The 27,172-nt window shown below is 55.9% G+C and overlaps 10 protein-coding genes across 10 annotated transcripts; 6 read left to right on the top strand and 4 right to left on the bottom strand.

The window, feature by feature from the left end:
• Window positions 1-493: 493 nt before the first annotated feature.
• Window positions 494-1,840, top strand: B0H64DRAFT_378109 (uncharacterized protein; the record flags this gene model as incomplete). Its single annotated transcript, XM_062802566.1, has 1 exon — window positions 494-1,840. The coding sequence occupies one exon, from the start codon at window positions 494-496 to the stop codon at window positions 1,838-1,840; it is 1,347 nt and encodes a 448-aa protein (XP_062654876.1).
• Window positions 1,841-5,003: 3,163 nt separating this feature from the next.
• Window positions 5,004-7,007, bottom strand: B0H64DRAFT_47138 (kinase-like domain-containing protein). Its single transcript, XM_062807879.1, has one exon. It carries the CDS (start codon window positions 6,762-6,764, stop codon window positions 5,157-5,159), a length of 1,608 nt encoding a protein of 535 aa, XP_062654875.1. The 5' UTR covers window positions 6,765-7,007; the 3' UTR covers window positions 5,004-5,156.
• A 1,200-nt stretch (window positions 7,008-8,207) lies between these two features.
• On the top strand, window positions 8,208-12,744 carry B0H64DRAFT_331111 (uncharacterized protein; the record flags this gene model as incomplete). The annotated part of the gene is made up of 8 exons (XM_062800982.1): window positions 8,208-8,489; window positions 8,608-9,441; window positions 9,505-9,855; window positions 10,521-10,896; window positions 10,988-11,333; window positions 11,415-11,674; window positions 11,756-11,914; window positions 12,005-12,744. The coding sequence occupies 8 exons, from the start codon at window positions 8,208-8,210 to the stop codon at window positions 12,742-12,744; spliced, it is 3,348 nt and encodes a 1,115-aa protein (XP_062654874.1).
• A 302-nt stretch (window positions 12,745-13,046) lies between these two features.
• On the bottom strand, window positions 13,047-14,186 carry B0H64DRAFT_378106 (uncharacterized protein; the record flags this gene model as incomplete). The annotated part of the gene is made up of 2 exons (XM_062802565.1): window positions 13,047-13,982; window positions 14,040-14,186. The coding sequence occupies 2 exons, from the start codon at window positions 14,184-14,186 to the stop codon at window positions 13,047-13,049; spliced, it is 1,083 nt and encodes a 360-aa protein (XP_062654873.1).
• Window positions 14,187-15,681: 1,495 nt separating this feature from the next.
• Window positions 15,682-17,284, top strand: B0H64DRAFT_410467 (uncharacterized protein). The gene is made up of 2 exons (XM_062804792.1): window positions 15,682-16,710; window positions 16,764-17,284. The coding sequence occupies exons 1-2, from the start codon at window positions 15,777-15,779 to the stop codon at window positions 17,081-17,083; spliced, it is 1,254 nt and encodes a 417-aa protein (XP_062654872.1). The 5' UTR covers window positions 15,682-15,776; the 3' UTR covers window positions 17,084-17,284.
• A 340-nt stretch (window positions 17,285-17,624) lies between these two features.
• B0H64DRAFT_349389 (RTA1 like protein-domain-containing protein) lies at window positions 17,625-18,981 on the top strand (the record flags this gene model as incomplete). Its single annotated transcript, XM_062801398.1, has 3 exons — window positions 17,625-17,964; window positions 18,227-18,612; window positions 18,670-18,981. The coding sequence occupies 3 exons, from the start codon at window positions 17,625-17,627 to the stop codon at window positions 18,946-18,948; spliced, it is 1,005 nt and encodes a 334-aa protein (XP_062654871.1). The 3' UTR covers window positions 18,949-18,981.
• A 107-nt stretch (window positions 18,982-19,088) lies between these two features.
• On the bottom strand, window positions 19,089-19,976 carry B0H64DRAFT_446583 (Alpha/Beta hydrolase protein; the record flags this gene model as incomplete). The annotated part of the gene is made up of 1 exon (XM_062806927.1): window positions 19,089-19,976. The coding sequence occupies one exon, from the start codon at window positions 19,974-19,976 to the stop codon at window positions 19,089-19,091; it is 888 nt and encodes a 295-aa protein (XP_062654870.1).
• A 795-nt stretch (window positions 19,977-20,771) lies between these two features.
• Window positions 20,772-22,038, top strand: B0H64DRAFT_410462 (Alpha/Beta hydrolase protein). The gene is made up of 2 exons (XM_062804791.1): window positions 20,772-21,078; window positions 21,128-22,038. Exons 1-2 carry the CDS (start codon window positions 20,855-20,857, stop codon window positions 21,894-21,896), a joined length of 993 nt encoding a protein of 330 aa, XP_062654869.1. The 5' UTR covers window positions 20,772-20,854; the 3' UTR covers window positions 21,897-22,038.
• Window positions 22,039-23,702, bottom strand: B0H64DRAFT_410460 (zinc finger protein-domain-containing protein). The gene has a single exon (XM_062804790.1). The coding sequence runs from the start codon at window positions 23,576-23,578 to the stop codon at window positions 22,394-22,396; it is 1,185 nt and encodes a 394-aa protein (XP_062654868.1). The 5' UTR covers window positions 23,579-23,702; the 3' UTR covers window positions 22,039-22,393.
• A 1,416-nt stretch (window positions 23,703-25,118) lies between these two features.
• On the top strand, window positions 25,119-26,123 carry B0H64DRAFT_427326 (Glyoxalase/Bleomycin resistance protein/Dihydroxybiphenyl dioxygenase; the record flags this gene model as incomplete). Its single annotated transcript, XM_062805776.1, has 2 exons — window positions 25,119-25,550; window positions 25,804-26,123. The coding sequence occupies 2 exons, from the start codon at window positions 25,119-25,121 to the stop codon at window positions 25,834-25,836; spliced, it is 465 nt and encodes a 154-aa protein (XP_062654867.1). The 3' UTR covers window positions 25,837-26,123.
• Between the last annotated feature and the right edge of the window lie 1,049 nt (window positions 26,124-27,172).

The following is a 27,172-nucleotide window of genomic DNA, read 5'->3' as shown; positions in this document are numbered from 1 at the left end:
CCACTCCGCCTACAGAGGACGCCCATCAGGGGACCCACAGTGCAACAAACCTGTCTTTTCAGCCTTTCCGCACCCTTGCCGAGCCCGCCGAGTCGGCCTCCGCCCCGGTATTTTACAGCGAATTGTTCACATGAACCGGAACATTTCGTGTAAAGGTCGTCAACCGTTGAACACACCCCTTGTGCACATCTTTCCACGCACTCCACACTCCCCTCGTACCCCTTTCGAAGGGTTTCCTATAACACCTGGGCATTCCGTCATTCCAATCCGACCTTGATTCTTTCCTCTCCCCATACAGCATACATACACACACACAAACCTCGACACACTAGCGTCGGATAGAGTTAAGTCGGGCACTTCTCCATCCCACCGCAGAGGACTTCCACACCTGGTCGCACTCACACACATCAACAACATCGACACCGTCAACAACCCCCACCCACCTCAACTTCACCCCCACATAAGAGTCACACACCACCACACCACAACCACCATGGACTCGATACCGATGCTCAGCACTGCTGAGCTCAACGCCAAAGCCCTGGACAAGTTCGTCTACCAACCTGTCGACACAGATATGATCGAGTACTTGGCAGAGGCCGCCGCCAACGTGATCCAGTGCGATACGAGCATGATGCCGCCGCCGGCGCAATCCAAGTCGAGGCACGTCTCGCCGCAGCGGGAACCGTCAGCGAGGGCGGTCAAGGGCAGCGACACCCCTCTTCCCACCATCGAGGAGTTCATCACACAGCTCGTCATCTCTTCTAACGTGCAGGTACCAACGCTCATGTCGTCGCTGGTCTACCTGCGCCGCCTCAAGTCCCGCCTCCAGCCCATGGCCAAGGGCCTGCGCTGCACCACCCACCGCATCTTCCTGGCCGCCCTCATCCTGTCGGCCAAGTACCTCAACGACTGCAGCCCCAAGAACAAGCACTGGGCCAACTACAGCGTCGTGTCGACGCACGCCTACAGCTTCGGCTTCAGCCGCACCGAGGTCAACCTGATGGAGAAGCAGCTCCTCTTCCTCCTGGACTGGGACCTGCGCATCACCCAGGAGGACCTCTACCGCGAGCTGGACGACTTCCTCTCCCCGATCCGCTCCGAGGTCAAGGACCGCCACGTGCGCCGCATGCGCCAGAAGCAGGAGCGCGAGGCCCGCGAGCGCCAGCTGCAAGAGGAGCGCCTCGCCCGCCAGCGCGAGCGCGAGGAGGAAGCCGCCCTCTGGCGCTCCCTCGCCGTGCCCCATCCCCAGCAGCAGCAACAACAACAGGCCACCCCACCAAAGGCGGAGGACATCACCGCCCAAGAAGCCGCCGCCGCCGCGATCGCCTACGCCACACCCCCCTCCTCCTCGCGGGGCAGCTCGCGCTCCCGCTCCCGCCAGGCCACCGCCTACACCACGCCGTCCCACTCGCGCGGCAGCAGCCGCGACGTCTCGCCGCCGGGCCTCTACTCGAGCGGCTCGTCCTACGCCGGCTCCACCTCGTCGCGCGCCACCACCCCGCTCAGCGAGGCGGACATCACCTCGGCCCACCAGCCCTACATCTGCGACTCGCCCATGGACCTGGGCGCCGTCGATGAGGAGGTGGAGGTTGAGGTGGTGGATGTGGATGGGGATGTGGATGCCTATGGCCGGCCGTGCGTGCCGGAGAAGGATGCCGTCTATCTCAGGGCGGCGAAGCCGGCGAAGCAGCAGATGCTGCCGTATGAGATTAGCGCGGATGAGTTGAGGAGTTTGGAGGAGAGTGGACGGACTGGGACTGGGAGTAGTGGTGGGAATGGGATGGCGGGGAAGAGGATGCGCGGGGTGTTTGGGCGGGTGTTTGGCACTGCGCGCTGAGAGGGGTTAGGAATGGGAATGGGATTATGATGATGGGATGAACTTGGGTGTGAGGTGGTTGTTTTGCGTGCGGGTTTTGCATTCGGGTTGTGGGAGCGGGCTGTTTGTGTTCCTGGTTGAATGCAGGCTTTTGCTCCTCACGCTTCGAGCCGGAGTTGGAGGTCTTTTGTTTCTTTTGTTTTGGGGGGGTGCGCTTGTGCTTGGGAAAAGAGCGATAACTATACGGGCGGTGCATTGGATGGGAGGATCTGGGATAGATCTGGCTGTGTTGGGAAGCATGCGAGATGGCAGTGGGATCTCGGGCGTTTGGGTATATTCGGCATCATCGTACATACATACCACGGAGCGGTTGGATGGCATGGGGGTTAATCACTCTGGCTTCCTCATGACAGCATGAGAGGGGAGAGACGGCAGCATTGTAATAGTGTAATGACCATCAATGATCATGGAGATACCTCACTCATCTTGCCTTCCGCTTTTGAACAGTGACATGCTTCCGCGCCTTTGTTCGATGTTTCTGCGCCTTAGTGACATGCTTATTCGCCTCTGAACAACGACATTCTCAATAGTTTTGTGGCGATTAGCTCAACAACTGACGCGTCTGCCCGCCACACTCATCACCACGCGACTTCTTCCACGGCAGCCTGGTAGGTAGCGAGGCGGGAAGCTTCCACGCACGACAACCACAACAACCACACTCGCTTCCCCAACTCACGATCCACCCACCCCGGCACTCTCGCATTCGATACCCGATCCCCCGCCCAACGCACACCCACCCAAAAACCGAACAACCCAAGCTTTGGGGGGAGGGGAGGGGAGAGGGGTGGGGGAACAGATGGGCGGTCGACTCCCCGCCCGCCACGTTTCATGCGTCATTTCTTCGCCGGGCATCAACAACCCACGACACACGATTGATGATGGATGAGCAGGGGATCAGGATCCGGATGAGCATGACGATGAGGGGGGGGTTGGGGGTTGGTGGACTGTGGATTGTGGACTGTGGACTGTGGATGGGGTCCTTTGCCTATGGCCGCCGCCCGTCCGGCCCCGCTTTCTTGCGCGCTCACCGCTTCGAGACACAAGGGCCCTGAGTGGGGTTGGGTCTTTTTTGTTTACTTTTTTCGCCACCGCCGCTTCGCTTCGCTTCGTGTTGTGTTGTGCTGCTGCTCTCACCGGTCGGTGCCTGGCCTGTGGATGGGTCGGACCCGGGCTACGTCACGTATCAGGATTTGTGGTTCTTCCTTTTTTTGGGGGCAGCATTATTTTAGGTGGGAACGAGCAACGCGGGAGAGGGGCAGGTATCATCGGCGACGGTGATGTGCTGTGATGGACCGTGATGGACGTCGGATTGGCTGGCCGGGTGTGGGCCGGCCCTGCCCTGGGGTCCGGCCGGACGGGAGGGTCGCGTCATGCGGCCGGTGTTGTGCGTTACACAGTCGCGAGGTGGAGAGATGGTGGTTGGGATGGAGTGGTCGGTTCCGGGGGTGGAGCTCGCTGGTCCGGGCGTGGGTCCGGGGCCGGGGCCGGGACCCGGTGAGGCCCGGGAGGGGTTCGGATGGAAATACATGTATTACGCACTTTTGTTACATGGTTGTGCTTACCCCCGGGTTATGAGTTAGCCCCGTGTGCTTCCTGCAGGATGGCGCATTTGCTGTCCAGGCTTTGTGCCGGATCCGGAGTAAGAAGCGACGGGTGAGAGGTGGCTGCGCCTGTTGACTGATCGGAGGTTTGACAAGAGGTTCATCAGGGGAGATTTGGGCGGATGCAGTCAGCAGCTTATTGCGGGAGGCTTTCCCCAGATTTACGTGCTGATGCAGGTTGACTCCGAGGCAGGATGCTGCGCCGTCGTGTTGCCGCAGTTCTTATGCAAAGGAGTTGCCGTTTTGGGAAAGCAGGCACCAAGAAGACTCACATCCCACATCTCGCTCTGCTACCCCGCGGCTTGGGAACAGAGCCTCGGCTCGCCCGGCTGTGGTGTTGACTCAAGCCACATGTTGCCAAACAATTCCAAACTGTCGCACGTTGCTTTGCAAAACCAACACTTCAAGCCAAGGCGGCTTTGTGACCGGGTCAGCCTGTGGCAGTGGTGGGCACTGGCTGGTTTGTTGGGTCGAGTGGTGCAGGAATGACTGGCTGCTGGAGCGTCGGGTTGAAACGACATGGTTGTGCAAAATTGGGAGCTTCTCCCGATAACCTCCCAATGCCCGCGAGTCGGGCCGGAAAGGTCAAAGCAATGCAATCTGTCCGTTTCAAGTGCATTGTAATCGGCAGATACCACAAGCCCCGAGCGGACTGTTTGGAAACGAGTGCGTGTCGACACGTAACTGCTCCAGTTTTGGCGATGCACAGCCCCGGAAAATTTGATTACCGTCGTCGGGTCGGGGTAATGCCTCGTTCCAGATGCCGGCTTATTCGTATACACCGGGTTTCAATAATCGGCGAGTTCTCTTGGAATTTTCCGCGAAGGTGAGGTGATGAGACCGGTTTCGTGGCCTCGTGATGTCCAGTCGAGCAGAGGTGATCCTGTCGCGTGTGTTGGACGCGGCCAGGTGATCAGCGGGGAGGTGGGGGTTCAGTCACGTGCGAGCTATCGAGCCCTAACCCTCCACGAAGCGGATATCCAAGTTCGGTGCTCAGGGGAAGGCTCTCTCGATGAAAAGAATCGAGCAGAAGACAAATAAGGAAGTCTCATTTTTTAGGCTGCCGGATAACTTTCTTCTCATGGGATACCCTTCCAGGCATGACCATCATCACGCAACCATGCAATCGAAACACATGGCATCAGTGACATGAGTCATTCGAGCTTGTTGCAACATCATGATCATCATCCTCCCAGGCTACGGAATCCTGAGTGATGGCCAGAATGTATTACATTCCTCTGGAGTGTATTTGTGTAAGTAACATTCTATCACTCCGGTTGCCATGTAAACTCATCCGATGCACGTTTTGCTGGGCCACGTCCCGTTCGTGTTCTCGGGCTGAGACCACCTCGGTACCTACCTACAGGTAACCTACAATAAGCAACAATAAACGGGGCCGACGAGGCAAGCCGGAAGCATTCGCGGGTTCGTCTTCGCCCACCTAGGTACTTATCAAGTCCTAAAAACATACATTGAGACACAAACTAACCCCCAGATCCAATCTTTGAAGCGCGGTCCTAGCTCGCGTATACTGCTAGGCCTCCCCCCTACCTTTGAACACTAATAGTACAGTCACTCACTCGCCTTTGAGTCCTCTCTAGCTACCCCTAATGCCCCGCAGAAGGAGCGGTAGAAGGAGTAGCAGAAGGGATACGTGCGAGAGAGTCAAACACCCCCTAAAACTCCCCCATAGGATCCCGCCTCGCATCCTCAACGATCCGCTCCAGCTCAGCAACAAGCCTATCCGCACCACAGCGACGCTCAGCCTCCGGAATCAACAGCTCCCCCTCAATAAGATCCACAAACCTCTCCCACGGCCCGGGCGCAGCCGCAGCGTCGTCCTTGTCTCCACGAAAGCCCGCCCGCAGCTGCTCAAGAACGCCCTGCGCCACGGGGCAGACCACGACCTGCTCCTCACCGCCGTCCGCCTCGGCAGGCAGGACCTTGTAAAAGGTCCCCGATCCGCGGCGCTTCCTGAACTTGTCCAGCGTGCCAACGTCGCTGAACAGCCAGACGGCAAACTCCAGGAAGATGCAGCCCAGCGACCACATGTCGTATTTGCGCGACCAGGGTTTGCCTTGGTCTTGGCCTGCCGCCGCGCTGCCGTTTTTGTCCTTGTCGTTGTCGTTGCTGCTGCTGTCATTGTCGTTGCGGATCCCGCGCGCCTCGGGCGGCTCGTAGTGCGGCGTGGTGGCGCGGGTTTGCGTTGCGCACTTGCGGTCTGCTGTCACCTGCTCGTGGATCTTGGAGATGCCGAGGTCTCCGAGGACGAGACGGCCGAGGCCCTTTGAAGACGGGTCCTTGAAGTGGAGGAGGTTGAGCGGCTTGAGGTCGCCGTGGCGGCAGTGCTTCTCGCCTTGGAAGCCCATGTGGAGATCGCGGATGGCCGTAGCGAGGCCGAGGATCTGCTCGAGCGACCACTGTCTGAGCTCGGGGGTCCGTGGCTCCTCGGTGTCCCAGAATGTTTGGAGGTTGCCGCCGCTTGCCAGGGGGAAGATTATGGAGTATGTGGTGGTGCCGTTTGTGTTTTTAACCTCGTAGGTGGCAATGTGCTTGATGATATGGGAGTTGTTCAGGCTTGCGGTTATCGTCAGATTGCTTCTTTCTTGCTTGAATTGGTTCTCGTCCTTGAGCTCCTTGACGGCGACTTGTATTCCATCCTTCTCGGCTGTTTCGGCATGGTGTGCGGGATGCAGCGTCGCCCGAAATACGGTGCTGAACATGGTGGACGCCATGATTTCCTTGTCGCAAAATGGCAACGGGTAGTTCGAATCGAGCTCCTTGTGATCTTTGATGTCACCGAACTTTGGTGCTAGAGCAAGCCACTGGTCCCGGCAAAAACCATCGACCTCGCGTGGGGACAGCTTCTCGAATGATGTGAATATCCTTTGTTTCTGAGGTCCCGCCGAGCGTAAAATGGTGCCATCAGGGCTCGAAGGGGACAACGGGAGATCAGAATCGACCATGCCGTCGCGGATCAACAGGTCGTAGACGATCTTCTCACAACCACTGAGAACGAGGATGGCAATGGTCCTTTTTGCCCGCTTAACAATAAGTTCCGCCCGGTAGGAATCGCATAGCTTGGATGACGGTCCCGCGATGGCCAGGACGCGTTCGGCCGTAATTTTCTCGTCAAATACACTGGCTGGGATGAAGAGGATGTTATTACCAGGAGGATTTGGGACTTGGAGCTTCCCTTTTCGGAGTTCGTCATAGAGAGTTCTGATGCTTTCTTGGTTCGGCTCATCGGTCGTGACTCTGGATGTCGATGTCAATTGGCCCATCTTGGATGCTTGCAATATCACTCAGAACTCAAAACGGGCAAGGGTTCAAAGACGAAGATAGCATGCCCGACGGCACTAAGGAAGTATATGTACGTTTTCTGCTGTCGAGGCTCCGCGTGGGGCCTGATGGGGGATATGTGATAACGTCGCCGCTACAGTGATCTTGGCAGGAGGGTATAATCGCGGGACACTATGACTCGCAACCGTCTGGTGTGAGTTGCCTTACTTGCCTAGATGGCTGCATGCCATGGTGGGTAATACAGCCCCTCTTTTCCACCCCCTTCCGGATGAAGCCACACATGCACGACCCGAGCCTTGTGCCTCGCGGACATCGGGATCCAATAAGAAGCCATGGGCCACAGCAGCATGACGCTTGGCTGCCTCGGTGGTGGCTGAAGAATGGGGTGATGCGGCGGATGGATGAGGTGGAAGAGCGGATGGTCTCGTCAAACCACATACTAGCCGGGCAACGCTGAGTAACTCGGATGGGCGCGGGGCATTTTCAAGACGGTGGGTTGCGCAAGGCTTTGAGCCATACGTTGCTGGAGCCTGGAAAATACGGGAGTCTTGGGAACCGCGGACCTTCTAAGTTCTCGCATGTGCGACATCGCGGCGACGACGACGATTCGTTTTCATCCACTTATTGTATTGCATCATGCTACACTAGCGGGCGTGCATCCGACAGGTTGAAATTCACGGCTTCTTACGTTATCTCATGCCGTATTGCTGCCCAACTCCATTCGATTCGACGCCCATTATCAACCAGTGGCGAGTGGCACTGCATGCAGCTGCAATGGGACACTGCATGTTGTGCAGATTATTTTGCAGGTTTCTGTGCCAATTGGAGGTTCGTCCACCCCAGGAAGTGGAGTGCTTCCTTCGATCTTTCTTGGATTTGCTGGTTGGTATATAGGTAGTTAGGGGCCCCTTTCCGGACGTTTCCCTTTAGGATTTTAGCAAGCAAGCACGTCTCCCTTATATTGGGACTAGGACTAGAGCGCATATGTCCACCAGATCAGTACTGAAACCTGCATCTAGTTGTTCTTTCACTCTGTAAAGAAGAGTTGGGCCACGATGGGCATGATGGGAAGCACACCAAGAGCCACAACGGCTTCGGAGACGGGCAGCAAACCCTTGCGTATCGCCGCCGGTCTCCGAGACTCAACGGTTCACACCCCCGACTCGCAACAACGGTTTATTCCTGCCGGAAAATTAAAGACCCTGCTATCCGAGGTGGCTATAAAAAATGAGTTGGGATCGGGACGTTACAATCAGACCGAAATCAAGGATATTGCGAGCTTCGCATCTGACTGCGCGGCCCAGACGTTTGCCACCCTTTGTTTGACTGGTCACCAGGACCTTTTCCCTCTTTTTCGTCGGGCTAAGTTCGACGACAAGAACTTGCCTATTACAGAGGATGCTCTCAGGGAGAGCCTCGAGAAAATGGTCGAGGATGCCAGAAAGGCGGGCTTGCCCTTGGCCCTGGAGCTTGACGACGGACGTCTTTTCGGTGTAGCAACCTCTTTCTCGGCCTGTCAGTGGTTGCTCGTAGCCCAGATTTTCAATACGGACACCTTCACGTATTCTAAACTCGAGCAAGAAAGGCGGCTTCCATTCCTTAACTGGGATCCTCCTGTTTATTTGGGCACTTTCAGCACCGTGTGGGAAAGAGTCCTCCACAAAGACCATCTCATTCTTGGTCAAGAACAGAGCAACATGAAGTTTGTAAGCAAAGCCCACAGAGTCAAGCAGCGTATTTTACTTTCCTCCGAATACTTTAGCGAACTACCGAATTAATACTTGGCAACAGATAATACCGATGAAGAAGATGGGTCAAGGGGAGGACTCGGAGCACCCTCGGCTCGCTTTGAAGGAGCTGAAGCTCGCCACAGACGAGGTAAAAAGGGTTACAGGCACAAACATGTCTGAAGCTCAAATCCTCGAAACCATGAATCGCATTGGGCACCAGCATCTACTTCAGACGATTGCCCACTACGAACGGGGCGGCAAGGATTACTTCCTGTTCCCGTGGGCTGAGCGGGGCAGTCTCCGAGAGTATTGGAAAACTACGGCCCCGACCCCGACGCCCGAGTATGTCATGTGGCTCGTTGCCCAGATGGCAGGTCTCGCAGACGCTGTTAGCAAGCTACACGACAGGGGATGTCGCCATGGTGATCTAAAGCCCGACAACATCCTATGTTTTGGAGGGCAGAGTGATGCCACTGAAGACACCATGGTGCCACCCGACCGCCTGGTCGTTGGCGACCTTGGTCTTGCTAAAATCCATGATTTCATCACAGCAATGCGCAAAAACATCGCTACCGACACCAAGGCCGGCACTATGATGTATTCCCCCCCAGAGTATGTTCAAGGTGGTACGGCCCCTTGGTCACGGCTCTTCGACATATGGTCACTCGGCTGCATATATTTCGAGTTTGTTGTCTGGCTCCTTCGCGGCCAACATGGCCAGCAAACGTTAAGTCGGTCGGTCGCGCCCAATGATAGTGAGAGAAACACCTTCTACACCCTCATCGGGGGCGACGGCACAACGGAAAGGCAGATCGCGGTTCATGGTACTGTCAAACAGTACATTGAGGAGCTCTTGAATGACCCGCGTTGCACCGAGTCCACGGGTCTCCGGCGTGTCATCCGTCTCATTGCCGACGAGATGATAGTCGTCGCTCTTCCCCCGGAGGGGGCCGCCGATGCCAGGGAGATGGCCCAGGATCACAATGACGAGATGGAACGAACGCAGGAATCAGAATCATCACGGATAGCTCGGCCTGTGACTATAAGACTCCAGCCCGCCACCACCATCGAGCCCGAAGAGAAGAAAAAGGTGCGAGCCACGGCTCACAAGGTGCACAAAATCCTGACCACGATTCTCTCCGATATGAAGAGAGGCATCACGGATGCGATAGGGAATCTGGAACCTTCAGACGACCCACACCCACCTTCAAACAAGCTAAATCTGCCCTCACATGAGCCGGACCAACTTGCCCCAAAGCCTGCCCTAGGGACTCCAGCGGACCACCGCGCAAGGAGTTACCTAAATGTTCCGGTATGTCATAGGATTCCTCAACCCTCTCGGGTCCATCCGCTAATTAGTCATGCACTACGAGCAGAGGAATGTACGTCGGTAATCTTAACTGGTCTCAACCCAATGTCCGCCTTGCTTTTGGGGGTGTCGGGGGCGACTGTGGACCGTCGTTTTCCTGCCATTTGCGTGTCCATGTTGTCTACATGGGGCAACGGTCCAAAGAAATGCTGACAGCAACGAGGATGTAAGTCTCCTTCTCTTGCTCGGCAGTTGATAAGACAGCCTTGCTGATATTGTAAATTCGGTCGAGCAGTATGTAGGTGGACCCATACCAGTCGACAGATTCGGTCGGATCCAGCCATTAAAGACGTGAACATGAGTAGCGGCTGACAATGATACGAAACTTGTCCTTGATAGATGGTAAGGTTTCTTAGCCTCGGTCCGATTCTGCAACTTGTTGTTTTTATTAACGTTAATCGCAGATGGTCAGTTGTACCGAAGCCTGAAAATCGTTGCAGATGGTTCAATACACTGACTTGGATTCTCTGCGTCTGTTCACATAGACGGTACGTTAGTTAGTTCTACTCGAACTATCTCACCGTTAGATATCACAGGGGCTAATACCTGACTGCAATCCACGTGTCTAGAAGGTAATATCACCAAGCCCACCCCAAACCTGCATATCAACGTTGACGTGCTCAAAGAACACGAAATAGTTCAATGAAGCTTGGGAGCACAGTCCCGACACAGAAATAGCGGGGAAGATATTCGATTATCTCCAAACTACGGGCACAGAGGGTGGTGCAGTCATCCCCGCTCCGTATCGCCGTGGTGTTTCCCCTCTCTGCCGTCGATGCGCCCAGTTGAAGCTTTCAGCTCCCAGTCTGAGTTTCGCTGATACACTGGCGGGTCTAGCGGAAAAGAAAGGCCGCTGTGCTCTGTGCGCCCTCCTCTACTCGTCGTGCGTCCGGCCGCATGAAAGTCTCCCAAGGAAGGCGAGAGTCCAATTTTCGAGGGCTGGTTCGTATCTCACGGCCCGCAGAGAGCGTGAAGAGCCGCAGCTGGTGGCATCTCTCTACCGCACACGGTTTGGTATGTCTCTAGCATACTGCCTAACCGGGACATCCACCACCAGGACGCCCATTTCCCACGGCCTGCTTCTGACATATTCGCGCCTATTCAGTCCACAACGCCCAGGATGTCCAGCTGGGATTTCCTAACCTACCCGCGCCGGGCAGCCGCTTGCACTTGGAACTCCTCTCCCTATGGGTCGAGGCCTGCGACCAGAATCACTCTCAAACCTGCTCTCGGAGTCACAGTCACACCTGCTCTCGGAAACCGCCGGAGTTCTTCCCTACACGAGTCATTGACGTGGGCAAACGAGAGGGTGTAGTGCGACTCTTATACGAAACCACTGATATTGACCCCTCCAGCAGATACGTGGCCTTATCACACCGATGGGGGCCCCCTCCGCCCCCAGGCCCGGTCGAATCCAACGATAAGCCCCCTATGATCCGCACCACGGTGGCGTCCGATCTCTCCATGCCTGAACAACATCACCACCAACACCAATCCTCACCCCAAATCCAAACCACGCCCTCAGCAATAAGGGAACGCCCCATCCCCCTCACCCAACTCCCCCGCACCTTCCGCGACGCCGTCGAGGTGACACGCGCCATCGGCGCGCAATACCTGTGGATCGACTCCCTCTGCATCGTGCAGGACGACCCGCACGACTGGCACAACGAGTCCCAGAGGATGGAACGCGTCTACGCGTCGGCTTATTGTACTCTTGCTGCCATTCGTGCGAGCAGCCCGGAGGATGGGTTTTTGGCGGCGGCGGCGGCGGTGGCGCCGTCGCTGCCGCCGGGTGAGGGGAATGGGGGTGGTGGGAAGGTTTGGAGGGAAGGGGGGAGGGAGGTGGTAGTTGTGAATGAGGCGGGAGAAAAAGGCGGGGTGGAGGATGAGATTTATGTGTGTGAGATGGTGGATGATTTTGATGAGCATGTCAGCCGCAGCGAGCTGCAGAGACGGGGGTGGGTGTTGCAGGAGCGGGCGCTGTCGAGGCGGACGATACACTTCACTGATAAGCAGACGTACTGGGAGTGTGGTATGGGGATCAGGTGCGAGACGCTCACGATGATGCGCAAGTTCGTCTCCCTCACTCTTTACGTTTCTCTCCATATTACCATGGAATGAGCTGACGTATACCACAGCGAGCAAGCCGCGTTCCTCGGCGATAGCAACTTTCCCAAGTATGCGGACGCGCGTTCCAGGGGGAAGAGAATCAAGCTCATCCAGGGCTTGTACGAGCAGTATTCAGCCATGCAGCTCACTTACGCCAAGGACAGACCGGCCGCGATCCGCGGTCTCGAAGCGCGGCTGGTGCAGACCATCGGAGGGCCCGGCGGCCACGGCGTCTTCCGAAACCATATGCATCGCTACCTCCTCTGGAAGAGACGCGGAGAAAACGGCCTGGAGCGCATCACCAACTTCCCGCCAGACGAGCAGGTCCCGTCCTGGTCGTGGATGGCGTACGCCGGCGAAATCAAGTACATTGACGTTCCGGGGTACAACGTCAAGTGGGACGAGACCCTTAGCTGGCCCGATTCCGTATCCGACCCGGTCCCCTTCAGGCTTGAGGCTCCCGTGCGAGACATTTCTAAGCTGCAAGCCGAGGATATCACGCTAGACGACGGTACTCAGATGATTACGCAGGCACCCAAGTGCGTCGTCGTGGGCACCATTCGGGTGCGAGCAGACATGTGGGGGGGATATGAAAAGTACTGCTACGTCTTGATTGTTGAACCTGTACCCGAATCGGATGGAGGAAGTGAGAGCGGGAAAGCCTGGCGGAGGCTCGGGGTGGGAAGACTCCGGCTACAAAATATCGTTTTCGAGCCGAAGGGACAACCCCTTGACTGGAACTGGATTGTATAACCACACATTGCCCTTTCGGTCAGCCAGGAGATGAGGAGGATGGTGGATGTTGCACATCAAGAGGATGGCTCAGTTTGTTTGGTTGCCATGCAAGACGGGGATTTAGAATGATTATTGTTTCCTGCATAGATTTGTATATCTTTCGCAATTTACATCTCATTCCGTCTCTTACTAGGTTCGGACTCACGCGTTCACCCTTGCTACGACATTGACAGCTTGTGGTCTTCACCATTTTCTGAAGGGTGCCATTTCTTATCCGTAGAGCTACCAGTCCTTAACCCCCTTAAGCAGACGGGAAATTTCTAGTTATAAACAAACTCTTCCTTGACCAACTTCTCCGACAACTCCCACAGCTTCTCAGCCTCGGAGCTCAACGCGGAGCGCGGGTGAGCCGGATTCATGATCTGACAATCAACCAGAAACGCGCCGTAATTCTCCCTCCCATCCCTCAGCTCCCCAGGCCCCAGCTTCGGGTCTAACGCCGCGACCAAGCTGGTGGAGGAGCCCGCGCCGGGAGTTTTGAACTCGTATATGCCCTTCTCGAACATGGTCGCAATGCCACGCCGGATCGCAGGGTCGGCATCCCTGACCAGTTCCGTTTTGATGACGCCTGGGTGCACGGCTAGGCCCAGGATGCCGTGCTGGTCGTACAGCCGCCGGGTCAGCCCGATGCCGAACAGCACGTTGGCCACCTTGCTCTGGTTGTACGCCTCCAGCGGCGTGTATGACAGTTTCTCGGCGTCGGGGATGTTCCACGCGCTGTGGAATTCATAGTTGGGCTGTTCCTCTTTGGGGAGGTCTGCGTTTGTCTGTTCAAAGTTGATATCGCTCCATCGGATGCCGGCGGTGTGGGGAGAGCCGGAGCTGACGTTGACGATGCGGGTTGCGCCTTTGGGGTTGTTTTGGGCCGCTTTTATGACCTTGGGCATGATCAAGCAGGTGAACAGAAAGTGTCCGATGTGGTTCGTGGCAAAGGTCAACTCGATGCCGTCCTCGCTTAGAGTGCGTTCCGGAACGAGTGCCACACCGGCGCTGTTGATGACGATGTCGATTGTTGGCACGTCATCCCACGAAAGGACTTCAGCGGCGCCCGCGCGGACGGCTGCCTGGCTAGAGAGGTCCATCTTGAGAATGCGGCAGTCGACACTAGGGAACTCGGCTTTCAGCGCATCGATGCTCTGCTGCAGTTTTGACACGTTGCGGCCCGTGATGATGAGGTGGGAGGGAGATTGGGATGCCTAGTAGGTACACTGTCAACTTTGATAACACACAGATTATTGCCGGCCAGGACTTACGAAGGCTTGTGCAGTTGAATGCCCAATCCCCGAGAGATTCACACCCGTGACGATGACGGTCTTGCCCCGAATCCCTTGCGAGAACGTTTGGGCAACCTCTAGGGCTTCCGTATTCGCGTTAAACTCTGAATAAGATGTTGCCGTCATTTTGTCGTCAGAAGGAACTAGACTGGGTACTCAAGGGTAGGTAGGTTAAAGGGTGATATTCCAAGGGCTGGACTACTGTTTGGTCGTGGGAGGGGAACTGGCTGCGAGGTGAAAAGGGATCCGCCTTTGCTTCACAGGATGTCTTTGATAAAGAAATCAAAGCCATTTATACAAAAGCGCAATCCCCAGCAACAGTCGTTACACAATCATTGCAAGTGGAGGGCACAGAGCGTTGCTGATGACAGGTGATGCGTATGGATTTAGCGGACTTAAAGCTGACGGACTTAGCGGCTGGATAATTTGCCTAGAGTTTCGCATTCCTAACGGGATATGCGAGAACGGATGATCACCGAGCGTATTGGACAGGGAGAGCAAGGATTACCGAGCGTATTGGAAAGAGAAAGCAAGGTTCGGTGGTAGGTAGGTAAGAGGGTAGCAGGAAAGACAGCAACACGGCCAGTCCAATACAGCACGGCTCAGAATGTTCGGCATATCGCGTTGCACCTCCAATCACAGCTCGCTCTGAGTCATACAGGCCGTCGAGAGATTTGATTCTGCATGTAGCCAAGTTGCTTTAGGTAAAGTTGCCCAACTAGACGATCCCAAAACAAACCCCTGAAGGGGTGAGGCAAGTTGGGAGGAGGGAAGATTTCCCCAACTCCAGTCCCCGCCCCACCACGGAACCCGTTCAGATCTCCTCCTGCTTGATGTCCTTCTCCTTGACCTCCTCCTTGACGGGCTCCTCATTGGCCAGCTCGCTCTTCATGCCCTCCCTCTTGACAACAGGCCTCGCAAACTGAAAGACCACCTCATCCTCATCCTCCTCGGCCTCCTCCTCCTCCTTCGCCACCTCCGGCCAGCCCAGCACCCGCCCTAGCGCCGCACCCCGCGGAGGCTCATCCTCCAACCCCCCACCCCCTCGATCCGGCGGTCGACCGCGGCAGCGGGTGTGGGAGCGCGCCCGGACGGCCCGCGGCGCCTCCACCACGACGATCTCGTACGCCGGGTTCGGGCACGAGCCCCAGCGCCCGTCGGCCGCCGCCACTGAGTCGCAGCTCGCCCGGAAGGCCCGGCTCGGCATCATCGCTGCGCAGTCCGGACGCGTGCACGGGCGGGCGCGGTATTCCAGGACGTGGCATATGGTGGGGGTGTGGGTTGGTTTTCTACCAGCAAGGACTGAAACAGGAGCAGAATTAACTGGAATTATATAGCCATGATGGCCAGCTGTTGACAAAGACTAAACCTTATGAGTTGGCCATGACTGAGTTACTCCGATGGCTTTCTGTGATTAGGTCGGGTCTTTCTTGTAGGACTTTTCCTTGCGCCTTGGTCTGATCTTTATTTCTCAGAAAGTCGACTTGCACCTTGAGGTAGTTTCTCTCTAAAGACTTGGAATGAAAGCCGCAGCATTGAGATCACTTGAACCAGGTGTGGCTGGAACTCCGAGCGCCGGGGTGCCTGATACGCCTCCCGCTCTGCTTGGCTTAGCCTCAACCGACGCGTCAGCGCCCAATCAGGGGAGGCCAGCATCGGGCAAGTTTGGGGTTTGACGGACGATTCAACTACAGACATTGACTCCCTTGGTCAGAGATGCATACGGCAGGAAGTTTACAAGAACTTACACCTATCATGTCGAATCCGAACTCACCCAACAAAGAAGAGGCATCCTGTGATGGCGCCTCCCCCAAGCCGGCTCGCAAACGAGCAGTCCCCGGGCGTGGTCACTGCAAATCCAGGAAAGGCTGCTTTAACTGCAAGAAACGCCGCGTCAAATGCTCTGAGGAGCTGCCAAGTTGTCGAGGCTGCCGGCGCCTTGGCTTGGACTGCTTGTACCCCCCTCCACCACAGCCAGCACTCACCCCATCAAGAAATCCCAGCCCACGGCCGTCAACTCTTCGCTTGGAGGACCTCCGCTTCTTCCACCACTTCTTGACTGCCGCGTATCCGGCCCTCCCTTTCGGCCTGGATCACATCTGGCAGACTGTCGCCGCTATGGCGCACGAGTACGACTTTCTCGCCCATTCCATTCTCGGTCTTGCCGCACAGCATCTCACCGTGTCTACTACGTCCAACTTCTCCATCGAGGCTCTAGACCACCGGGTCTCGGCCATTGCTGCACTAAACGAGGCCCTTTCAAAGACTTGTCTTTCCCTCAACGATGCCGACGCCAGGTTCGCCGCCGCTATCGCGCTCACGTTCCAGTCGAGCTACATGCCCGACGGCATGATGGACTTTTTCCGCATGCTCCGCGGTTGGATGGCCATCCAAACGACCCTGGTTCCGGCAATGGGAGAGTCCATGTTTCACGCTATCAAGGAGGATACTTATGTTAAAAGCATGAGGAAACTATTGGGCGCCGCCGCTGACGCCGACGAGGAGGAACGGAGGGAACTACAGCAGACTCTGCAGGACTTTATGGCTTCGCTGCGTCTGGTGGCACCACTGTGTCGGAGCGCAGCGGAACTTCATTATGTGGCTTCTTTGGAGAGAATCGCGCGCGTGTGCGAGATGTCGCCCGTTAACGGTAAGATGCGACCTCCTGCCTATCCCCCATACCGTGGTCGTTGACACTCCTAGCATGCCTCGAGCTCGTGCCGTTCTACGCCGTAACCAACGACATGGACGCCGACGAGTTCGCCAACTTTACAAACCCCACCAACTTCACGGCCCAGATCCTGCTGGCGCACTTCTGGATGCTCACCCATGTCCTGCAGCGCCACGCGCTTGGCCCAGCTCGCGCGTCCCTGGTCAGAGACGAGATCATCTTCCAATGGGTCGAGACTGCTGTGCATAAACTGCCGGGGAGCCATAAGCGCTATGTCTTGTGGCCGCTCGGGTTGGCGAGGTTACGGGGCCGTTCCGGAAATTTTGAAGGGCCGAGGGAAATAAATGGTTGACCTTGTGGTGGTGTTCGGGGGTGACCGGGGGGCGCAATGCGGCTGGCTGTCGGGGTGATCCCCCCTGGGACTGACTGACCGGAACGACCAAAGCGACGGCTGAGCCAATCACAACCCACGGTTGTCAACTTGTCAACGGGAGCAACATCAACGACACTAGTCTCCGTGTCAACGCCAGAGACGCTTAATGCTATGTTTAGGCTCGCCTGCGATGGCCCATCTACCCCTTGCCGCGTCATCGTGTCCCGTGAAAACGACGAAGCAGGCCCAAAACGTGCCCAGCCACGAGAACATCATGTTGTCTCCCTCCAGCCGCCGATATAAGAGCCAACACTCGCCGCTACCATATTCCCATCCCCCATCATTCACATTGCACCCTCAACTGCCTTGTTGCCTACCTAGGTAGATAGAAACTCGACGCTCTACGCATCCCCAAGGACCCCAACTCAACCACCACCCTCACCACCTCAAAAACGGCACTCAGCCATCCCACCCCCTTAAAAGCACACCTCCCGCCCGCTCCCCAAACCCAACCGCAACAATGACAACCCCCAGAGCAACCCCCACCCTCCCCTCCGCCCCCAAATGCACAACCGCCACCCCCGACCACCACGGCTACGTCCCGCCCACAGCCTGCAACGCCAACTACGGCTTCTACCCGAGCTGGGAGTGGAACCTCGTCTTCGCCATCGGTTTTTTTCTGGCATCGCTGCTGCACATCGCCCAGCTGCTGGCGACGCGCAAGTGGTTCTGCTGGGTGGTGGTCATGGGCGCGCTGTGGGAGTACGCGTGCTTCGTGCTGCGCACGCTGGGGGCGTTCGACCAGCAGAATGGGGGGCTGGTGGTGGTGTCGACGCTGTTGTTTTTATTGGCGCCGTTGTGTGAGTTGGGTTTTGCCTTTTTTTTTTTGCTTTCTCTTTTTCTCTTCTTTCTCTCTTGTTTCTCTCTTGTTTCTCTCTTTCTCTGTTTCTCTCGTTTCTCTGTTTCTCTGTTTCTCTTCTTTCTCTCTTTCTCCTCTTTCCCTCTTGTTTCTGTCTTCTTTCTCTCTGGTTTCTTTCTTTTTGTTTCTTGTGGCGTGGTTGGTGGGAAGCAGTACTGTTGGATATGGAAAGTGACTAGGCACCTGCTGACCATCGTGTCCAGGGATCAACGCGTTTGTCTATATGGTCGTGGCACGCCTGATTTACTTCCTCCTGCCGCCGTACTCACAAAACATATTTGGCATGTCCCCGCGCTGGCTCGCCAAGGCCTTTGTTGCTGTCGATGTGGTGTCCTTCTTCATCCAAGCCGCCGGCGGCGGCATGCTTGCTGACCAGGATCGAGGGGACACGGTCAAGACGGGCCAACACATTTACATGGCTGGAATCGGCGTCCAATTGACTTTTGTCGTCATATTTGCCGTCATTACGGTGTTGTTCACTGTGCGCCTGGAGCGCTCGATGGGGGCTGGACAGCTGGAGGCAAGGCACAACGTCACCGTGACTAGGCACTTGGTGTGGTCCATGTTGGCTGTCATTGGGCTGATTGTGGTAAGTGTCCCTTGCGTTGGCCACCAACATAGTGCTCACTAGTATTCGCGTTGACAGGTCCGGATTGTGTTCCGCTTCGTCGAGTTCAGCGGCGGTGTCTCCTCATCGAACCCAATCCTAGCCAACGAGGCTTACCAGCTGGGTCTCGATGCTCTACCCATGCTCATCGCGCTACTCCTCATGAATGCCGTACATCCTGGAAAAGTGCTCAAGGGACCAGACAGCAGCTTCCCGAGGATATGGCCACGCCGCTGGAAGGGCAAATCGGGGAACGAGCATGAGTTGTTGCAGTCCTCGAGCGTGGATCTAAATGGCCAGCGTTACGGACAGGAGTAGAATGACAATATGTCAATATCAAGGCGTGGACGGGCTTGAGACGGGGTCAACAGTGTTTCTCCTTGAACCTCTCGCCACGATTCCGATTAAAAAGCAAGTATCGCGACAACATCGTATATTACAGGGTTCTATACCCAATATTAAAGTCTCTCAAACTCGTTGGGTAATTTCTCCCCCTTGACCCAAGCCAATACCCCTTGAGCAAAGAGCTCTGGAAACTGCAAGTCCCACGCATGTGTTGCCTCCCTCAACACAACTGCTCCTGATCCATCCTCGGGCCACGCCTCGCCCTGGGCAGTCCGCCTGTTCCTCAACGCCTCAGCCGTCCTCTCGATCATAGGCACGTCATCCCCCTTTGCCCCCGCGACGGATAGAGTCCGTACTTTTAACTTCCGCACGTCATCCAAAGTGAAGGACAGGATCCAGGTGAACATATCTTGGACTACCGGCCAGGTGATGTTGTCCCTCATCGCTGCTACCAATTCGTCACTCACCCTCAGGCCAAGTGATGAGTTCTGATACCGGAACACCCAGTCAGGGAGCCAATGCAGCATCATCCTCATAGAGTAATAGGTTACACTTGTCCAGCGCGCCATGAACAAGCGTTTGCCAACTAGCGGGGCAGCACCAGTGACAAAGAGCGAGAGGACGAGGTCAGGCTGGTCCAACGCGAGGCACTGGCCTATGTACCCGCCCATGGAGACACCGACGACGTGGGCTTTTCCGCCGTGGGCGTGTGATCGAATGAGTTGTGCGACATGCCAGGCCGACTTGTCGGTCGTGCCTGGTGTGATGTGGCGTGACGCGGAATGTAGTGGGAGGTCGGGAAGAAGGATGTGGAAGTCGGAGAGGTGTGGAAGGACGAGGGCAAACTCGAGATGACAGGTAAAGCCACCATGGAGAAGGACAATGGTTGTTGGTTTGTCGTTATTCCATGAGGTAAATGATAACGACGTGCTGGGTGAGTTTGCGGGTGAGTTTGCGGGGGAGTCGGTTGGTGAAGTACCTGAAGCTGGAGGCGAGGCCATGGCGAATAATGCGAGGCCGGAAGGTCGTCGAGGTGGAAATGGGGAGCGCAAAGAGTAGACCTTGTGCATATGTGTCGACTGCCTTAATCGCAAAGTTCTTAAACAGGAAAGTTTGAGTGGTAAGGGGTGCAACCGGGCGCCTCCGGGCTTTCGGTGTCCGGGAGGGACCCGGTAGGATCGGCGGAGTATTAATGCCAAGAGCCGTGCCCCGGCCCCGAGAACGTCGACCGGCTCGGCATCCCAGGGGCCAGAACTGCTTGGATGCGAGCGATGGTTTGCAAACGAAGCCAATTTCTCTTGGGCTCGGGTATAAATGGATAGAGCTCGATAATAACTCTGATCTCAAGTTCCGAATGGTAGCGGAAGTTAACTTTTTAACGCGTATTTAAACCAACCGGAGTTTCCATCACATACCTATATATATATAAGTCTCGTAGTATAAGCCGTACCATATAACTACCTATGTTGTTCCTCTTGTCCTCTAACCTCGAGTTATAAGAGTTAGGTAGGTAGGTATCTTCTTCCGTGTAGAAATACCGCCGTACCTAGCGGTTTCCTCCTCCGGAAATAGCAGAATAATCTCGGTGTGACAGACAACGCAGGCCGAGGTAGGTCACGAGGATGACTAAAGGAAGCGTCTGCGTAAGGACATTATTGTTCGTGTGCCGATGAAGGAATCCTAGTGCATGTGGGCCAAGTGTCGGAATTCGGAGTATCTCTCGGCTCCGATGGTCTATGTCCTCAAGAAGGAACCGAGGTGGCCCGCCTTCGTTCCGAAATCTCCGTCCAGTCCATACTTTACCAACAGGCTTTCTAGAATCGTCTAGTTCCAGTCCAACGAGGCTACCGTTAACCAAGAACGTCCCACCACCGCCGAGATGGAGCGATACACCATAGACCCTGCTTCACAGCATCCCAATGCCCTAAGAGTATTCAACAAGTTCAGTACTTTTCGGACCCCGTACAAGCTCATCGATGATCAGCCGATTCACGCGTTCTTGATCGTCCCGGATAAGCTCCCTTCCGGCCCACGACCGCTGCTCGTGCGGTTTCATGGAGGAGGCTGGGTTGAAGGAGAAGCAGAGGCGTCTATTCGCGCCTTGTAAGCTGCTCGTACCAGCCGTGCCATGTCTTTGTTCATACGAGTATAGCTTCCTCGAATTAGCCCTTAAGCACGGGGCCGTAATCCTTACCCCCGACTATCGTCTGCGGCCCGAGCACCAGCTAACGGACGGAATCGAAGACATACAATCATTCTGGCAGTGGATCGAAGATGGTTCCGCCCAGCGGGTGCTCAAAGCCACCCTTCCAAACGTTACCATCGACGCTAGAAACCTCATGGTGGCTGGGGAGAGCACTGGTGGCTACATCGCTACGGTGACGGCCCTGCTCCCCCTAAGCTCGCTGCCTATCAAGGTTCTCTTCTTGCAGTATCCTACCCTAAACATGACCGACGTAACACGCGCCGAGAACATCAGCGAGGCGATGCGTCGGTCAGGTTTGTGGTCCGAGAGCGTGCCCTACTCCGAAGTTGAGGACTGCCTGGCGCACGCCGAGAAAGGCACACTGCGCACGAGGGCTAACTTTGGGTCGCGGATGAGGCTGTTGATGGGAATGTTGCAGGCGGGCAAGTTCTGGGACGAAACGAGAGATGCGGAATGGTTGTGCCCTTTGCGGGCGCTGGATCGCGCAGGGGCGTTGCCGCCAATCTTGCTCTACCATTCGAAGGTGGACGAGGTTCTCCCCTGGCAGCATACCGAAGAGTGGGTAGCGAAGTTGAGGGGCGTCCAACCGGATGTACCGCTTCTCTTAGCATATCAGCAAGGGGACCACGTCTTTGATAAGGATGACAATATGGAGACACCGTGGTTGCAGGGCCCATTGGAGTTTGTGCAGAGGTATTGGCCAGCCTCAGGTTGAAGGCTAAGGTGCGGACCCTGGGGATGAAGAGAAACTCGTGGTGCTATTTGAGGATCTGCCGCCGTGTAACAATGTGCACTTCGAGCTAGAACCAGCCGTAATCAGGGCAAACAGCACTTCGCAAGGCATACAGACATCGCGATCACGGATCCATCTCTCCTTCAATCTCTAGACCTCACCTAGTTGCTTTGCCCTCCTCGGTATCGTCGCCCACTTCATTGACTCCGATGGCCTGTTGCAGAATCGGCTCCCTGGGACCCGCCGTGCCAGACGCAACCATTCTGGCGAGAACGTTGCCGCTATCACCAACGGAGCATGCACATCACGCAAAACACAGGAGCTAGGGTATAGGATGGCCAACTAGAGCTGGATTACATTGCTAAAAGGAGAGGAGATGCGCTAGATATAAATTTCACCGCGTCCTCGTGCGATTTCTCAGACGGCTCCCGCAAAACTGCACCCTATGTATTAGCCACCGGGCTTTCATTAGTGGCGAGTCATCCCGTGTCCCCAGATGCCGACGGAACCCCTTTCGAATAAACCCCGATGGTCTCGACAATCCTGGTGATGAATTGCTCCGGGAGCCGCCGGATGGTTTCATCTTTAGAGGCCATCACCTTCCCGCTCGTCTCGAGGAACCGGCTCTTGAATAGTTCCCAAAGACCCACGTCTTCCTTACACTTGGCGTTTGGGTTGGGGTAGAATGGATCGTTGCGCCAGAAACGTTCGGCCGCAAGTCGAACGCCGTCGACGGACATGGGGAGCTTTTTGCAGCAGTCGAAATCGAGCATCCATAATACATGAAGTCCGAGGACGCTCGAGGTGAAAGCGCGCGTCCCCAAGTGACAAGGGTTAGACATGGGGAGGTCAGTTGGGCGGGGTCGAGCGAGAACAAACTCAACATCGCAGGCGTCGATCTCGGCGACCCAGAGCAGGAAGGCAAGGGAATCCGCCATGGCGCTGGCGTATTCGTGTGCAGGGAGACCGAGCGCTTCGACTTGGTCGATATGAAGGGGGTAGTTGCGAAGGCTGATGGACTTGAGCATGCTTCGCCGTGGTTCGCCACCGGCACCTGTCCGGGTCCCGGTCCTACGGCGGCCAAGATATAGACGGATCAAGCAGTGCTCGTTTCTCTTGTCGTTGACAATGGAGTCCCTCATATCCTCGGGGCCATTCCAAAACTTCTCCACTACCAACCGTCGAGAATCGCGAGGCAATGGCAGGATGCGTTCGCTAACCAGCGCTTGGCAGGCCACGGATTGGGGGGGTAGGCGACGTAAAATATCGGTCCAACTAGGTGTTCCAGGCTGAAGGAATTGGATGTGTCGTGGTATGTTGACGCGGAAAGCAGTTGTGAATATACCCTGGGCCTGGGGAGCCCCAATCTTGGATAGAAGATGCTTGTGTATTTGCGCTTCGTTTTCGAGAGATCGGTCTGGTAGACCGTCTGCTCGCTTCAGAACGAGCGCTGTTTCACATTTGTCGATGTCAGGAAACTCGGACGAATCGGCCCACACACTACCACAAGAGCCATACCCGATCCGTTGGAGCGGGGCGTCGGACTGAGCGATGGTCAGCTGGGCGAGGGTGGTTTGAGCCCTTTGGCGAATGTCTCCTAATGATTGCATATTGGGCTGTACAATGGTTTGTATTAAATTGCGCGGGTCCAAAACGTCGAACATTGCTGTGCCGATTTCGTCGAACGGGAAGGGCGGGCCTTAGTTCAACCGGTGCTTTCGCGGGCACGGACACTCACAGTGAGTCACTCGTGAGGTCCGAACAATTTCGAAGGCGATATCTGTCAAGGTGGTAGTTCCTGCCTGTTACAAACTTCCAGGTTGTTTCGAATCCATGATCATACAGATAAGATATCAATTTTCTCTATGGTCTACTTGCCACGCACTATCCACGACGAGGTGCTTAGGTGGCTGTTATTCCTAGCGTATTCCAACCCCTTTATTTACAGCTACTGCCTATGGCCGTCGGAAGAGAATCTTTGTTTCTGCAGGATACGTCATTCACACCAGGCTATCGTGAGCTGGCAAAGTCGAGTAATACGCGGGTACCTAGGTATATAATACTTTGCTTGCCGTTGGCTGGGAACGCTTCCGGTCTCTCGCATCCGTACCTAAATACCTAACCACCCAGACATCGAGGCGGTTCTCACATCAAACAATCACCACTGCGCTTAATTCAGTTAGCGACCCCTTTGTTCCAGCGGCATAAACACTTTTATCAAAGCCCCGAGAAGAAATGGCAGCCCTGATCCCCGTATTCATCCACATGACGAGCAATCCTCCGCCTCAACCCGGGCCCCGGCCCCAACCTCCACCGGCTCCGAGACCGAGGTCCCAGTCGCCTCCACTCAGCCAAGAAGGGGAGGATAAATAACAGTTGTCGAGGCGTTGCTCCCGTGGACGGCGCTGGATTCGAATGGAATGCTCTTGGTGGGAGTCGCTGAGGAGGTGCGGCGGATGAGAGCGCTATTACTCAACAATGCGATGAGATTTGAGGATTGCCCACCGCACGGTAATATCTTGGGTTTATGATATTCTTCATGGCAGCACAAAACTATAACAGCATTTATTTTGGAGCCAGGACCACCTCGAGGTGTCATCATGTCAATCAAGAAACATGAGAGCACCAACAAGAGATTTGTGATTGAGCTGCGTGCCGACATGGACCTGGCGAGTTGGTTTTCGAAGCTTAAGTTGACTGGCCATAACGATTGTCCTTAGCTTCCAGCTCCAGTGGCCACTGAGGCGTCAAGCCGCTGTATATCCAAGGAGAGAGTAACCCTGCGGTTCGATCTGCTGGGAACGAGTAGATGGAAACTGGGTTTCCGAAGAGTGATTCCCGCGGACATTAGATGCAACGTCCAGGCCTACATTTTGCTGGCATTTTTAATCCGGCTCCATTCTTGATAATGGATAACGGATTAATTCTGCGGTGGAAAGGGGAATTAGAGTATTACACGACTCAGCGCAGTACCCTGGGTTTGTCGTGGGCTAATGGATTGGCCATGTTAGCAAGCTACCTCGAAAGTCAAGCATGCATGTCAGCACCGGGCACCCACGGCGTCCGGCTGTAGCCCGTAGGTCATTGGTTCACCCACCACCGAAGATCTCAGATTTGAGCCCCTGCCGCGGGGCTCAACACTCAACAGCCGCTGCAACCCCCCGCCCCATCCGAGACTCACACAACTCATCCGCCCAGGCCACCATGGCCCAACTCAACCCCCTCGGGCACATCTCGATCGGCGTGCGGGACTACGCCGTCTCCAAAGCCTTCTACAGCGCAGCACTCGCCCCCCTCGGGCTCAAACTCGTCTACGACAGCGAGGCGTCCCCCTCACCCAGTACCCCCAGCTCCCCCAACACCACCACCACCAAAAAAGTGCGCACCCTCGGCTACGGCCGCGACGCCCAGCACGAAGTCCTCAACATCTTCGAGTTCGGGTCCGAGGCGGCCGCGCCCGGGCCGGGGTTCCACCTCGCGTTTGACGCGCCGAGCCGCATGGCGGTGGTGGGCTTCCACGCGCAGGCAACCGGCGCGGGCGGGACTGATAACGGGCTGCCCGGGGTGAGGAGGCACTACGGCGCGAGCTACTTCGCTGCGTTTGTGGTTGATCCGGATGGGTGGCGGTTGGAGGCGGTGTGTCAGGATTCTTCTTCTGCTTCTTCTTCTTCTTCCTCTTAGATTACGGCTGTTGAGAGGGTGGAGACTGGAGAGCGGGAGGCTTGGGGATGTGGGTGGTGGATTGGGGGTGTGTCGCTTTGTGGGAATGGGGAACTTGGGTTTAGGTCGGCCTAGGTGTAGGCTAGTTTTGGAGAGAAATGCGAAGAGAAAGTTGGGAGGGTGGAAGCCACCTCTGAATAATTAACTCGGGGCTATTTGTTGGTAACAGGCTGGAAAGAAAGAGAGGGCGGCCTCCACGTGATGGATGGCATGTTGATGCGTGGAAACTGTGGAATTGGGGACACGACGGCTATGAGTGACTTGAGTACTACCTAATTCTGCGTGAATTTCAAGGTACCTGTATGGAATTATGCAATACCTGTCTCGTTTTTCTGAGCGATAGAGCAGGCTGCTTCTTGGGAAGGCGCGTAGAACCTCGGTATGTTTGGCCAGATGGCATCAAATACGCGATTCTACTATGCCCACCTTTCGCAAATGTGGCCGTTGTGGCCCTCTTTCTCAACTCCTCTCCTCAAACTGGACTGCAAATGTACGGAAGTTCTATGTGAATATGGATTTCTCTCCACAGGCTTTCGGTGGTCTCGGGTTCAGCGGCAGTGAACCGGTTGGTGCAACTGCACTGGGTGGACCCACCGCGGCTGCACTGATTGGCTAGGATTTTGCTCGTGTGTCGCCTTTCTGGAAGCTTGCGTTGCCGGTTTGGGTGCCTGTGCCTCCAGGCCGAAGCGAGTGCGTGGGCAGGCTCACGGCTTCCTGCATAAGAACTGCCGGAACCGTCCTACCATGCTCAATACCTCGGAGTGGATTCCGGAACACCTTTGACTTTTCGGTTAGGTATTGTCCGTCCATCTGGTCTGTGGCATCGTCGGTCGAGCAACTTGAATCACGGAAACTCTTGAATGACGTTACACGCAACACCTATTCCTCCAACATTAGGGCTCAACTTCATGCACCATTAACCAGCTTTTTGTTTCTCGTTATCTTTAGCTTTACCTACCTACCAGGTACCTAGCCACCCAACAAACCTCAGCAAGGCATTAAATTTGAACCAAAGCCCGGTGCCCCGCAACTGGGCCCTCTCAGGTTCAACTTCCCAACTTCCTCACCTTGAGCCAAGCCCAAGCCACCCGAGCCGAGAGTAGCTGGAGCGCGACCCCCTGCTTGCGGCGGCATCAGAACACGGCCAGTGCCACCCCTGTTTCGCAAACCCGATGAGCCAAGCTTGAGGCTGTCTCTCTGGTTGGCTCAAATTTGCGGGCCGTGGAGTTCTTCGAACGACCTGACGGATCCGTTCCAGCGCGCTGCAGTGTGGTTACAGACCTCCCTCCAAGCTCCGGCACGCCTCCGGCATCTCTGCTACTTGTATTAGGCCTCAAGTTGGGACTTGGGAACCAATTCTATATTCAGGAGCTCAAATAATCGCCGCTTGACTGCTCGGCGGCAGTGTATTCTGTCGGCTAGGTGGTTTGCAGATCCCCCCCCATGACGGTGTGTTCAGTTGTTGCTTGCTCCCGCGATTCCTCCCCCGCGCGAGGTTAGCGTTGCATTTCCAGACCCCAAGGTTCCTTGAACCAACA

This window comes from Chaetomium fimeti (genome assembly GCF_033439085.1).
Source record: "Chaetomium fimeti strain CBS 168.71 chromosome Unknown B0H64scaffold_10, whole genome shotgun sequence".
Classification (NCBI taxonomy): Eukaryota; Fungi; Ascomycota; class Sordariomycetes; order Sordariales; family Chaetomiaceae; genus Chaetomium; species Chaetomium fimeti.
Note: the sequence above shows the minus strand (reverse complement) of the source record. Positions and strands in the feature narration are given on the sequence as shown.